Consider the following 14,201-nt stretch of genomic DNA (forward strand, 5'->3'; position numbering starts at 1 on the left):
TCTACTACACAATAGGTGGAGCTGTGTAGTTCTGGCTCTGGAGCTACTCCCGAACAGCTGATTGGTGAAGGTGCAGGGTGTTGGGCCCCTGCTGATCAGATCTTAATGGACTAAGCTGATGATATGCCATTAGTATAAAAGTGGACCACTCTGGTTTTAAAATGATCATTTATGACGGTAGTCACAGACTACCACCCTTAAAACATAGCCTTTATTGTATATCATTAAAAATCCAAATAACCCATATTAAAATAACATGTAGAAAAGAATGGGGGGAAAAATCATAAATTTTAAATGAATAAACTAACATCAATAGGCGGGTGTGGACCAGGTATATTAAACTGATGGGCTCTGACCCTAGAGATAGTATACCCTGCCTGCCCAAAAATCCTTCTTTTTGGTTACTGTGTGCTACTCATCATTGTAGCGATAGTTCTGGTCAGCATATATTAGCTGGTATCTTATCCCTCAATCAGGGCCATCTTAGGGCGCTCAGGAGGTTCCTGATACGGGATCGCCCCTATCGGGGCGGCTATTCTGTTTGCAGGCAGGGTAAACTATCTATAGGGCCAGCACCCATCGGTTTAATATACCTGGTCGACACCCGCTTATTGATTTCCCAGAGTATTGAGTATTTACTCATTAAAATTTGATGAAATATAGATAGATAGATAGATAGATAGATAAATTATATAGATAGATAGATAAATTATATATATATATTATTTTTTCATTCTTTCTTACATGTTATATAATATGGGTTATTTGGGTTTTTAATGATATAAAATAAAGGCTATGTTTTAAGGGTGGTAGTCTGTGAACTACTGATTTTCTGTATACCACCTTTGTTATATTGTACCCACAGACGGGTTTTTGTCTGAACTGTGAATTCATTTATGACGGTAGCTGTAATTCTGAAATGTATTTCTTTTTACTTTTTATTGCTCCCATTTTCAGTTCTGGGCTGTGATCACATGAACAGTACACGCGGCTTTTTCTTATTTCCGGTGATGTTATGTTCATGGGCGCGGCAGTGATCAGGGATGGTCTATGTAACTAGCTGGGCAGGAAAGTCTTTAAATGAGGTGTTTGGGACGGGCTGCCGGAGCTGTAGCAGAGCATGGAGAAGTGCATCATGGGTTTGGTTAGATTGAGCAATGGAAAGTACTACATGCAGGATGTAAGCAATATGTACATATGGGTCAGGAGAGTCCAAATAGAAAAAAAAAAAAGCACGGTGAAGATGTACATGAGGTAAGCAACTACATGAGTAGATCTGTTAAAACTATGATAATCTAACAAATCTTAATTTCAGTCTAACCTAAAATACTAATAATAAAAAAGGCTGTTTTGGACTGTTCGTTATAAACCTGATATGACTGTTAATATATGAAATGAAAGTGTTTATTACTTGAATTTTCTAAAACAGTATGATGTGGAAGTGTGGCAAATTAAAGGGGTTTTTCAACCTCCAAAAATAATTAGTGGCAGCCAGTAAACTGTTTCAAAAGGTGTGCTTCTTTTCTTAGTCACTCTGTTCTGTTTTTTTTTTTGTTTTTTTTAAATGACTGCAAAATTCTTTTGATTATTACATTTAATTCCTTTGTCTTTGGCTAGCTGTAATGTTTAATTTTAGCATCTGTATGTTTCATGTGTGATTGTGGTTGTTTTTTCTTTTCTTTTTCTTTTTTAAGAAATCCATTCTACGGAGCATTTGTCAGAGAAACCTAGCCATTACTACGTCCATGTGGGGAATATAGCTCACGGTGTTACAGAGGTATGCATATAGAATTATCGGCATCCTATATATTCCATACCCTTACCCTTTAGCTTGAGGATACTGCTAGGGTTTGTTAGGAGATTCGTCCAGGATGACAAAATATAGGATTTATTGGGGCTTACATCTGAAAAATGTACTTTATGGTGTGTCTGCCATGCAGCTAGCATTTTTTTGTGACAGCTAAAAAATTGTTTTGTAGTCCGCTGGTATACCTGTAAATGATTTAAAAAAAAAATTTTTTGTGGCTTTCCTTATTTTTCTCTTTATTGAATATATTACGCTGTAGGTTGAACTGATGGATCTCTTCCAAAAATACAATGTATCTAGTATTTTCCTTGAGGCATCTTCTCTGACTTGCAGGTAAAGTGTTGGCATTTTATATTTCATTGTAAAATACTGAGAAAATAGGGAGGCTCAACACTCTAGATGAACGGATAGCGGTGGGTTCGCTGCTGATTGGGTCACTCACCCAATTGTGAAATGAAAAATTGTAACAAGGAAGAGCAGGCACACCACCTACTGGAAAATGAGTGGACCACTGGAAATACTCTATTGAAATTATTATAAAATTTTATTCTGAGATATCACACATAAAATGGCCAGTAAATTACTCTAAACAATAAACAATAAAATACATTGAGATAAAATTGATATAAAAAGAAAATATCACATAAAAGCCAAGATTGGTATGTAGTCTCCTGAAATTATGTCTCTAAGACATAATTTCAGGAGACTACATACCAATCTTGGCTTTTATGTGATATTTTCTTTTTATATCAATTTTATCTCAATGTATTTTATTGTTTAGAGTAATTTACTGGCCATTTTATGTGTGATATCTCAGAATAAAATTTTATAATAATTTCAATAGAGTATTTCCAGTGGTCCACTCATTTTCCAGAAGGTGGTGTGCCTGCTCTTCCTTGTTACAATTTTATATTTCATAATAGTCTGTTTTATATTGTACTCTAAGTGTGGAAGAAGACGACTGCTGAATCTTATATAGCGGCACTTTACAAATAAACAGGTCCATGTACAAACAAAATCATTACATAGTAACGGACTAACCAACTGTACAATACAAGTGAGGGTCCTGCTGGCAGGGTTTTACAGTTTGTGGAGATATATGGTGGTACAAAAGGTAAAAAGTGGCCAGGGTCACATCTACATTGTGAACTCTGACACTTTAATCCGGTCACTGTATCCAGCATGCCAGCATTCAGCCAGTAAAAAAAATGGTACATGCAAAAAAAAATTGTACGAACAAAATTTGGCATACATGCTGGAAAGCGGCCGGATTACCTCCACATCGCATTGCAGTGAATGGGGATTCAACGGTGCACAGTGTTATCCAGCTATGTCAGATACAATGATCTCTGTTGGAACAGACTGCTGGAGTTCAAAGAAGTGGCTCCTTAAAATGGCTTTGATTGCCTTACCAGTAGCCGCTCCTCCTAATTTAGGGCCTTTGCTGACCTGTTTCAATAGTCGGGGAATGCATTCTAATTTAAGCCCCTGGCCTTGTGGCCTTCTGGGACCTGTGATTGCAGGCCGCGGCAAATGCGTATGGGGCCTAGTTTCTTGGATCCCAGTGGTGTTTTCCCTCTGCAGCCATAACCCCCCCTCCCCCATTTTTTTTCTTGCTCTTGGAGTCCTGGTGGGTAAAGTTGCTACCTTCGAGGGTAGAGGACTTGTCTTTTCCAGCAGCCCACTTTCAGAAATCCTTGTTGGAGTCGCTCCTTTCTCCTCTCTGGGTGGTTGACATCAACATCATGGTGAGGCTTCTTACAATGCCTCTACCCTTAATATTTCAAAGGCTTTCTTTTTTTCCACCCTTTCTCCTCCAGCATGAATAGAAGAGGCCTCTCCCCAGGACCTCCCTCTTTAGATCCTTTCCCCTTATTTTGCAGCCTTGCTTCACCACAACTTTACAGCTCCAGAGATTAGGCAATAAATGGAGGGGGTAGCTCGACATTTTTCTTAGCGGATGTCACACGGACAGCATATGGAATGGTTTTCCTTGGTGGTCAATTTTATTTTTTAAGGGGAGAGGCAGGTTTATGAAAACAAAGCTTGCTCTAGTGTGCCAGATTTTATTTTTCAGGTGTTTTTCTCCATAGGTTAGACACTTAAAGGCTATGTACACCTTTTGGAGTCAATTGTTTTTCTTTGATTGCATTTCACTTATTTTTGGCTAAAAATCATATTTTCAATTGGTCTTTATTAAAAATATTGAGCTGTTCAGCCACAAAGGGTTAACTGTTTTCCTAGCTCTGTTAGTGGTACATTTACTTTATCATGGTCATCTAATAACCCTTATCTCTAAACTAATAAGAGGTCATAAACACTTATTTAAGCCACAATCTTATCAGTAAGATGAGAACTGAGCTATAATGAGTGTTTATAATGTGAGAGAGCAGAGATAAGAAGTCCATCTACTTCTCAGATGATGGAAAAGGCAAAAAATCCACAGGAGCTGGTAGAGCATGTCAGCTCTGTACACAAAAAAGGATTCCATATTGTTAATAAAGACCAATTGTAAAAATGAGTTTTAGCTTAAAATAAGTATAATGCAATCATAAAAATTTCCCCCAAATGTGTACATAGCCTTTAATGATCTGATTTGCACCTATTCTGTTTTTTGACCCACACCTGGTTTTGGCTCACAATAACTGAAATGTGAACCCAGCTTTTCTTCAGCCATTTTTTTGATGGCGAGTGGTGCAGCTCCTCAGTCTACAGAGCCAAAATACTTATATTATTTTGTCCGCCCTACAAATAATAAAGTAATGGCTATTAAACCATCATTTGTGCAATATCACAAAAAACAGTTTAGTCCAGGGATCATCAACCTACGTCACTCTAGCTGTTCTGACACTGCAATTCCCAGGATGCTCCATTCACTTCTGGGGAGGTGCTGAGAAAAGCTGAGCAAGTCAGCATGCTGGTAGTTGCAGTTTCACAACAACTGGTGTGTCGGAGGTTGCTGACTCCTGGTCTAGTCCCTTAGGTCCAGAACACTGTGGTCATTAAGGAGTTAAACGTTAAAAATGTCTGAAAAAAAATTGTTTAAAATTACATGATTAAAAAAAAATAAAAAAATTTAAGGTTTGATCGCGATTACTGTTTTACATGTTGCTTATTTTTCTTCTCAAGTTATGCGGTACTGACTTTCTCTAAGTCAGAAGAAGCAGAAGCCGCCATAAGAGAGATGGATGGGAAGATGTTGTATGGCAAAAAGTTTAAAGTTCGTTCCATCAGGACCACCAATTACAATCTTTCAGTAGCATTTCAAAAAATAAAATCTGTTTCTAGAGAGATCCCTCCAGAAGGAAAAGGATTTCATTCCACCAAGCAAAAAGAAAGTTTGGTGCTAGAGCCACCAAAGAGTGACTGTACCCAGTCCGTCCAGGTCCCGAGTGATCACACCCAGTCCGTCCAGGTCCCGAGTGATCACACCCAGTCCGTCCAGGTCCCGAGTGATCACACCCAGTCCGTCCAGGTCCCGAGTGATCACACCCAGTCCGTCCAGGTCCCGAGTGATCACACCCAGTCCGTCCAGGTCCCGAGTGATCACACCCAGTCCGTCCAGGTCCCGAGTGATCACACCCATGTCGCATCAGTTGGAAATTTGCCCAATGCGTTTGTTAATTTCCCAAGCAATAAATGTTATCCTTTCACGAATACAAACCAAGGAATTCCGGCTGCTCCACCGAGCACTACTTCTGGCTGCTCTAACTTTATGCCTCCAGGTTATCAGTGCATGTTGCAGTCGCATCAGTCACACTTGATATCATACAACAACATGCCAAATTTTATGTATGTTCCTTTTTCTTATCCTTTATATCAGATGCCTAACCACCTTCCTTTTCAGCCTTCTGTGGCACAACCTAATAACTATGTACCAGGTATTAACATGGCATCTAACATACATATTGCAGTTGATAAAGATGCTGGCTATCCTGCACGTGCAAAGCCAGTGAGATCCATTCATAGAATATACAGAAAAAGCAGCTCTCAGACTTCACCATCCATTGTGCAGAGCAAGTTGACCTCCTCAAATGACCAAACCAAATTATTGGAAAGAGACATTGGTGCAAAGTTTGTGGAAGATAAACCTGCAATTGTAAAACCTGCCAACGAACCAGCACTATCTTGTACCACATCAAGCAATGCAGAACTTCACCATTCAGAATCTGCATCTCAAGACAATCCTCTTAAACTGTCAGCTACTACTGCAAGCGTTTGTGGTGTAGGAAATACTGTCACTGACAATTTAGCGTCTTGTGATGGACCATCAAACTTCAAATCTGCAGCTCCTTTAAGATGTCCAACATTTGTTCCGCCTAGTGTCACAATTCCTGAAACCATTAAGCCATCTGTAAATCGCAGCTCAGCAGATCAGACTGAAGTTAAATCTACTATCACATCAAAGCAAGGAGATTCTCTGCCAACTAGAATAACGGTAACATAAAACCTATCCGTGGCATACATTGTGGAATATCCAGATTTAATTATTTTTTTTGCTCCATAAGATGTATAGAGGAGGAAAATAAGAAACAAATTATATTTTTCATCAGACCTCTATTCCTCCTCAAATCAGACCCCCATTCTTTCTTATACTGCAGATCAGACCCGTATCATACCCCCATTCCTTCTCAAACCTCTGTATGAGACCCCCAAGCTCCATCAGACAAATTAACTTGCCTCTTCTGCTCTGACAATTGCAACTCCCTTGTCGTTTCCTGGCCTGAGCTGCACTGTGACCTTGGGTTGCACAGCGTCAGGTCATAGTGCACACCTACATACACTAGGTCCTGATGCGATGCTGTATGCAGTCAGAACATGTGCGGTGCCCAAAAGAAGACCAGGGAGCGGTGAGTACAGCCAGAGCAGTGCTTTACTTACCGCTCCCTGCATACCAATGACTGCTTCCACCCCCCCCCCCCCCCCCCTTGCATTTGAAGGGGGAGTGAGTCTTATAGTCTGAAAAAATGCTGTAATGATGCATTTTAATTCCCTCTGATCATCAACAGTTGTTTACCTGCCTGTTTATTAACATAGCTGTCAAAGCAGCTTTCCCCTCCCTAGTTGTCAGCTGCTGGTATTGCCATGTATAATGATATGGGGTGGGTTAGTTTGTCAGTTTTTCCAGCACTAGTTGTAGTATGAGGCCCAAGGGGTTTTTGCACAATAATACAGAATATTGAGGGAAATTATATGTATGCTATAAAAGATAGTTGCATAAGATTCTTTGGCTCTGCCACCCGGCAACACAGAATTTTACTGACCTTATCAAATATCATATAGTACATATATAGTGTGTAAAGAATGCACTATTGCAGTAATACCTTATCTAATTAGAATTTCTTATCCTAAGGATTGGGGTGTATACCCACGACTTACATCTTCTGAGCTTCCAATCACCATCATTCCTAACCAGTTAAACTTCTCCCAGTTCAAAAAGGTTGTAAAGCATCTGTCAGAACTGCACAAAGGTGCTAAGAGGTGAGTCATTAATGTTCACTTGTTAAGTTCAAATTCATTCATTTTTTTAATAAAAAATAAAAAATTTATTTCTAGAGACCAGATTGTCAGGACACTGGAAGAAGTTAGAATGAACAGAGGAGGGACCTTTGGTGGTTTGACCATTCCAGAAATTATATATGCTGCATCTTCAAAGTTAGCTGGACATATTCCTCCAGCATAAAAGTTACATGACAGGTATTACTTTGTAGGATTTGTTTAGAGCTTAGGGTGGTCGGTTACTCTAAGGCCTCTTTCAGACGGGCGTTGCGGGAACACCCGCGATTTTTCCGTGCGAGTGCAAAACATCGCGCAGAAGTTCGGGCTGGGGATTGATGTTCTGAAGATTGTATTATTTTCCCTTATAACATAGTTATAAGGGAAAATAATAGCATTCTGAATACAGAATGCATCGTAAAATAGCGCTGGAGGGGTTACAAAAAAAATAGAAAATTATTTAATGCACCTTGGTCCACTTGATCGCGTAGCCCGGCATCTCTTCTGTCTCCTTTGCGGAACAGGACCTGTGGTGACATCACTCCGGTCATCACATGATCCATCACCATGGTAAAAGATCATGTGATGACCGGAGTGACGTCACCACTGAACAGGACCTGACTAGATGCCGGGCAGCGCGATCAAGTGGACTAAGGTGAGTTAAATTATTTTTTATTTAACCCCTCCAGCGCTATTTTACTATGCATTCTGTATTCAGAATGCTATTATTTTCCCTTATAACCATTCATTTCTATGAGGCCTGCGTTACGTGAAAAACGCACAAAATAGAGCATGCTGCGATTTTCACGCAACGCACAAGTGATGCGTGAAAATCACCACTCATGTGAACAGCCCCATAGAAATGAATGGGTCGGGATTCAATGCTGGTGCAATGCGTTTAACTCGCGCATCGCATCCGCGCGGAATACTCGCCCGTGTGAAAGGGGCCTTAGAGAAGGTCAATTCTCTGTATTGTGCAGGTTCATTGTAGATTGTAGCCAATTGCACGTAATCTCAGTTCCTACAGGTTGATGAACAGAGGAAATGACACGAGCAGTTTACAGTAGCTTGCTATTCGTCATTGTCTTTTCAGTTAGACTTAAAGTGTATCTATTGAGCATTTTCAGTTTTTCTTCTTTTTCTGTGTCCTGGCTAACACAGTACAAAGATATTATTGTAATAAATGAAAAAATTTACTATGCTTTCAAAAAGTGTACTACTTTCAAGTTTGTAACTAAATTGGACAATTAATATTGTTCAGAACCAGTTACTGGGTAGTTTTCAGTAACTGACAGCTACAGTGTCTATGTATACACTTATACATGGAATGCTATCAGTCACCAAATACACCTCACTCATATACTGAGCTGTTTATGGGGTTGGCCTTAAAGAGGTTGTGTCATTTCAGCAAGTAATATTTATCATGCAGAGAAAGTTTATGCAAACCACTTACTAATGTATTATCCATACTGCTTCCTTTGCTGGCTGGATTCATCTTTCTATTACGTTTTAAATTGCTCAGTTCCATGGTTGCAACCACCCTGCAATCCCATCTGTGGTGGCCATGCTTGCACACTGTAGGAAAAGATGTCGGCCTCTCTGGTGACCGGAAAAGGCTGGTGTTTTTTTTGTATAGCATGCAAGCACAGCCACGCTGATGGATTGCAGGGTGGTCGTACCAATTGGGGATGAGCGAACCGACTTTGGATGAAACATCCAAAGTCTATTTGCATAAAACTTCATTCTAATATTGTACGGAGCTCCTGCCAATGGAAACTAGCATTGTACAATATAATATGATAGAAAAATTAATCCAGCCAGCAAAGGAAGCAATATGGACAGTCAATAAATTAGTAAGTGGCTTGTATTAACTTTATCTACATGATAAATGATATTGAAGTGATAAAAACCCTTTAACTTCTTAACCCCTTAAGGACACAGCCTTTTTACACCTTAGGACCAGGCCATTTTTTGCAAATCTGACCAGTGTCACTTTAAGTGCTGATAACTTTAAAACGCTTTGACTTATCCAGGCCGTTCTGAGATTGTTTTTTCGTCACATATTGTACTTCATGACACTGGTGAAATGAAGTCAAAAAAATATTTTTTTTTGCACCAAAAAATACCTAATTTAACAAATTTTTGGAAAAATTAGCAAATTTCAAAGTTTCAGTTTCTCTACTTCTGTAATACATAGTAATACCCCCAAAAATTGTGATGACTTTACATTCCCCATATGTCTACTTTATGTTTGAATTGTTTTGGGAATGATATTTTATTTTTTGGGGATGTTATAAGGCTTAGAAGTTTAGAAGCAAATCTTGAAATTTTTCAGCAATTTACAAAAACGACATTTTTAGGGACCAGTTCAGGTCTGAAGTCACTTTGCGAGGCTTACATAATAGAAACCACCCAAAAATGACCCCATCTAAGAAACTACACCCCTCAAGGTATTCAAAACTGATTTTACATACGTTGTTAACCCTTTAGGTGTTGCACAAGAGTTATTGGCAAATGGGGATGAAATTTGAGAATTTCTTTTTTTTGTCAAATTTTTTATTTTAACCCATTTTTTCCACTAACAAAGCAAGGGTTAACAGCCAAACAAGACTGTATCTTTATTACCCTGACTCTGCCGTTTACAGAAACACCCAATATGTGGCCGTAAACTACTGTACGGCCACACAGCGGGGCATAGAGTGAAAGGTGCGCCGTTTGGTTTTTGGAGGGCTGATTTTTATGGACTGGTTTATTTACACCATGTCCCATTTGAAGACCCCTGATGCACCCCTAGAGTAGAAACTCCCTAAAAGTGACCCCATCTAAGAAACTACACCCCTCAAGGTATTCAAAACTGATTTTACATACGTCGTTAACCCTTTAGGTGTTGCACAAGAGTTATTGGCAAATGGGGATGAAATTTGCAAATTTCATTTTTTTGTCTAATTTTCCATTTTAACCCATATTTTTCCACTAACAAAACAAGGGTTAACAGCCAAACAAGACTGTATCTTTATTGCCCTGACTCTGCCGTTTACAGAAACACCCAATATGTGGCCGTAAACTACTGTACGGCCACACAGCGGGGCGTAGAGGGAAAGGTGCGCCGTTTGGTTTTTGGCGGGCTGATTTTTATGGACTGGTTTATTTACACCATGTCCCATTTGAAGACCCCTGATGCACCCCTAGAGTAGAAACTCCCTAAAAGTGACCCCATCTAAGAAACTACACCCCTCAAGGTATTCAAAACTGATTTTACATTCGTCGTTAACCCTTTAGGTGTTGCGCAAGAGTTATTGGCAAATGGGGATGAAATTTGCAAATTTCATTTTTTTGTCTAATTTTCCATTTTAACCCATTTTTTCCACTAACAAATCAAGGGTTAACAGCCAAACAAGACTGTATCTTTATTGCCCTGACTCTGCCGTTTACAGAAACACCCAATATGTGGCCGTAAACTACTGTACGGCCACACAGCGGGGCGTAGAGGGAAAGGTGCGCCGTTTGGTTTTTGGAGGGCTGATTTTTATGGACTGGTTTATTTACACCATGTCCCATTTGAAGCCCCCTGATGCACCCCTAGAGTAGAAACTCCCTAAAAGTGACCCCATTTTGGAAACTACGGGATAAGGTGGCATTTTTTTGGGGACTATTTTTAGGGTAAATATGATTTTTGGTTGCTCTATATTACATTTTTGTGACGCAAGGTTACCAAAAATTGAAATTCTGAAATTTCATCTCCATTTGCCATTAACTGTTGAGGAACACCTAAAGGGTTAATGAAGTTTGTATAATCAGTTTTGAATACCTTGAGGGGTGTAGTTTCTTAGATGGGGTCAGTTTTGGGGAGTTTTTACTCTAGGGTACATCAGGGGGGCTTCAAAAGGGACATGGTGTCAATAAAAAAGGCCATCAAAATCGGCCTTCCAGAAACCATGTCGGTCCTTTCCTTTTGCGGCCTCCCTTTTACTGATACAGCAGTTTACGACCACAAATGTGGTGTTTCTGTGAACTGCAGTATCAGGGTAATAAATATTAAGTTTTGTTTGGTTGTTAACCCTTGTTTTATTACCGGAAAAAACTGATTGAAATGGAAAAGTGCCAAAAATAGCGGTTTTGGCACTGTTTTTTTTTTTTTTTTTTACTGTGTTAATCTGGGGGGTTAGGTAATGGGATATTTTTATAGAGGAGATTTTTACGGACGCGGCAATACCTAATAAGTCTACTTTTTTTTTTACAATTATTTAGGTTTTTGACTATATTATCTTTTTTGATACAAATCTTTTTTTGGGTATCTCTAAAGTCTAAGGGTCATTTTTTTTTTTTTTTTTATCCAATTATCTCATGTGGGGACTCATTTTTTGCGGGATGAGCGGACGGTTTTATTGGCACTATTTTGGGGGCTATATGACTTTTTTATCGCTTGCTATTAAACTTTTTGTTATGTAAGGTGACAAAAAAATTATTTTTTTGCACCTATTTTTTTTTTTTTTTGACCGTGTTAATCTGGGGGGTTGGGTCATGGGGTATTTTTATAGAGGAGATTCTTACGGACGCGGCAATACCTGATAAGTCAACTTTTTTTACAATTATTTTGGTTTTAGACTATATTATCTTTTTTGATTCAAATTTTTTTGGGGGTATCTCTAAAGTCTAAGGGTCATTTTTGTAAAAAAAAAAAATTATCCAATTATCTCATGTGGGGGCTCATTTTTTGTGGGATGAGCGGACGGCTTTATTGGCACTTTTTGGGGGGCTATATGACTTTTTGATCGCTTGCTATTAAACTTTTTATTATGTAAGGTGACAAAAAAAACCTTTTTTTGCACATTTTTTTTTTTTTTTTCCTTGACCGTGTTAATCTGGGGGGTTAGGTCATGGGGTAGTTTTATAGAGGAGATTATTACCGACGTGGCGATACCTAATATGTCTACTTTTAATAAATTATTTTAGTTTCTTTTGGGTGTCAAGTCTGAGAACCAGTTTTTTTTATCCGATGTCAGTGCTAAATTGGGATATAAATTTAGTACTCCATGGAAGTGTGATACTCCCTGAAGCAACCGTCAATGCAGAGGCCCGGATGATCGGGGCAAGTGTCGCACTGAGTAGTTGTGTCCTTCCGTATACCCCTCCTGCGACACACTCTGCACTTTTTTTGGGTTCGTCCCTTCTTTCCAGTATGGGGGACCACACCTGGAAAGTGTTGGCCAGGGACGATCCGGGCACCTACAGTTCCCGAGGTACTCCGGCCTGCTCTTTCCCGGTCCGAAAAGATCAGGGCCTTGAGGACTGCCTCATAGAACTGGAGGAATGTCCCTGTTAGGGCTGCAGCTAACGATTATTTGAATAATCGATTAGTTGCCGATTAATTTCTACGATTAATCGATTAATCGGGAAAAACGACAAAATTACAAAACAGAGGTTTATATGATCTTACTTGAAAAATTATGTTCAAAGGCCATATTAAAACAAATTGTGGACGACACTTATGGGGGATCTGTGGACGACACTTATGGGGGATCTGTGGACGACACTTATGGGGGATCTGTGGACGACACTTATGGGGGATCTGTGGACGACACTTATGGGGGATCTGTGGACGACACTTATGGGGGATCTGTGGACGACACTTATGGGGGGATCTGTGGACGACACTTATGGGGGGATCTGTGGACGACACTTATGGGGGGATCTGTGGACGACACTTATGGGGGATCTGTGGACGACACTTATGGGGGGATCTGTGGACGACACTTATGGGGGGGATCTGTGGACGACACTTATGGGGGGGATCTGTGGACGACACTTATGGGGGGGATCTGTGGACGACACTTATGGGGGGATCTGTGGACGACACTTATGGGGGGGATCTGTGGACGACACTTATGGGGGGATCTGTGGACGACACTTATGGGGGATCTGTGGACGACACTTATGGGGGATCTGTGGACGACACTTATGGGGGATCTGTGGACGACACTTATGGGGGATCTGTGGACGACACTTATGGGGGGATCTGTGGACGACACTTATGGGGGATCTGTGGACGACACTTATGGGGGATCTGTGGACGACACTTATGGGGGATCTGTGGACGGCGTTTATGGGGGATCTGTGGACGACACTATTATGGGGGATCTGTGGACGACACTATTATGGGGGATCTGTGGACGGCGTAGTTATGGAGAGGGGGATATGTGCACTGTTATGGGCATAACAGTGCACAGATCCCTTTCCTCATAACAGTGCACAGACCCCCCTCCCCATAGCAGTGCCATACACAGACCCCCCCTCCTCCCCATAGCAGTGCTATAGACAGATCCTCCCCCCTCCCCATAGCAGTGCTATACACAGACCCCCCTTCCCCCTAACAGCCCCGGCGCTTGCATCTTTATTTTACCTTTTTACAATGACGCTCCCGCTCCTGTAACAGCCAGGCAGAGCGGACGGCGGCGTAACGTCACTCAATCACGTGACGCGCCTGCTCCGCCCACTTCATGAATGAAGGAGGCGGAGCAGGCGCGTCACGTGATTGAGTGACGTTACGCCGCCGTCCGCTCTGCCTGGCTGTTACAGGAGCGGGAGCGTCATTGTAAAAAGGTAAAATAAAGATGCAGCGCCCGCCCGCATAGCAACGAATCGGCGATTATTCGATAACTGGATTCGTCGACAACGAATCCAGTTATCGAATATAATCGATTACATCGATTAATCGTTGCAGCCCTAGTCCCTGTGCTGCCAGCGCTTCGGGATAGTACAAAAGAGTTGTACATGGCAACCTGCACCAAGTAGACCAACTTTTTTGTACCATGCCCGGGTTTTGCGCATGGCGTTATATGGCTTGAGGACTTGATCAGAGAGATCAACTCCTCCCATATACCGATTGTAAGCGACGATA

The 14,201-nt window shown here is 40.7% G+C and overlaps 1 protein-coding gene across 1 annotated transcript in view; it reads left to right on the plus strand.

The window, feature by feature from the left end:
- Positions 1-14,201, plus strand: part of RBM44 (RNA binding motif protein 44) — a 77,116-nt gene that overhangs the window by 41,467 nt on the left and 21,448 nt on the right. The window contains exons 5-9 of the mRNA XM_044304752.1: positions 1,695-1,777; positions 2,067-2,140; positions 4,937-6,245; positions 7,161-7,288; positions 7,364-7,504. Of these exons, the coding sequence (XP_044160687.1) occupies positions 1,695-1,777; positions 2,067-2,140; positions 4,937-6,245; positions 7,161-7,288; positions 7,364-7,490 (1,721 nt within the window). The 3' untranslated portion in view covers positions 7,491-7,504. The remainder of the gene's footprint in view (positions 1-1,694; positions 1,778-2,066; positions 2,141-4,936; positions 6,246-7,160; positions 7,289-7,363; positions 7,505-14,201) is intronic.

Source organism: Bufo gargarizans, chromosome 8 (genome assembly GCF_014858855.1).
Source record: "Bufo gargarizans isolate SCDJY-AF-19 chromosome 8, ASM1485885v1, whole genome shotgun sequence".
NCBI classification, from domain to species: domain Eukaryota; kingdom Metazoa; phylum Chordata; class Amphibia; order Anura; family Bufonidae; genus Bufo; species Bufo gargarizans.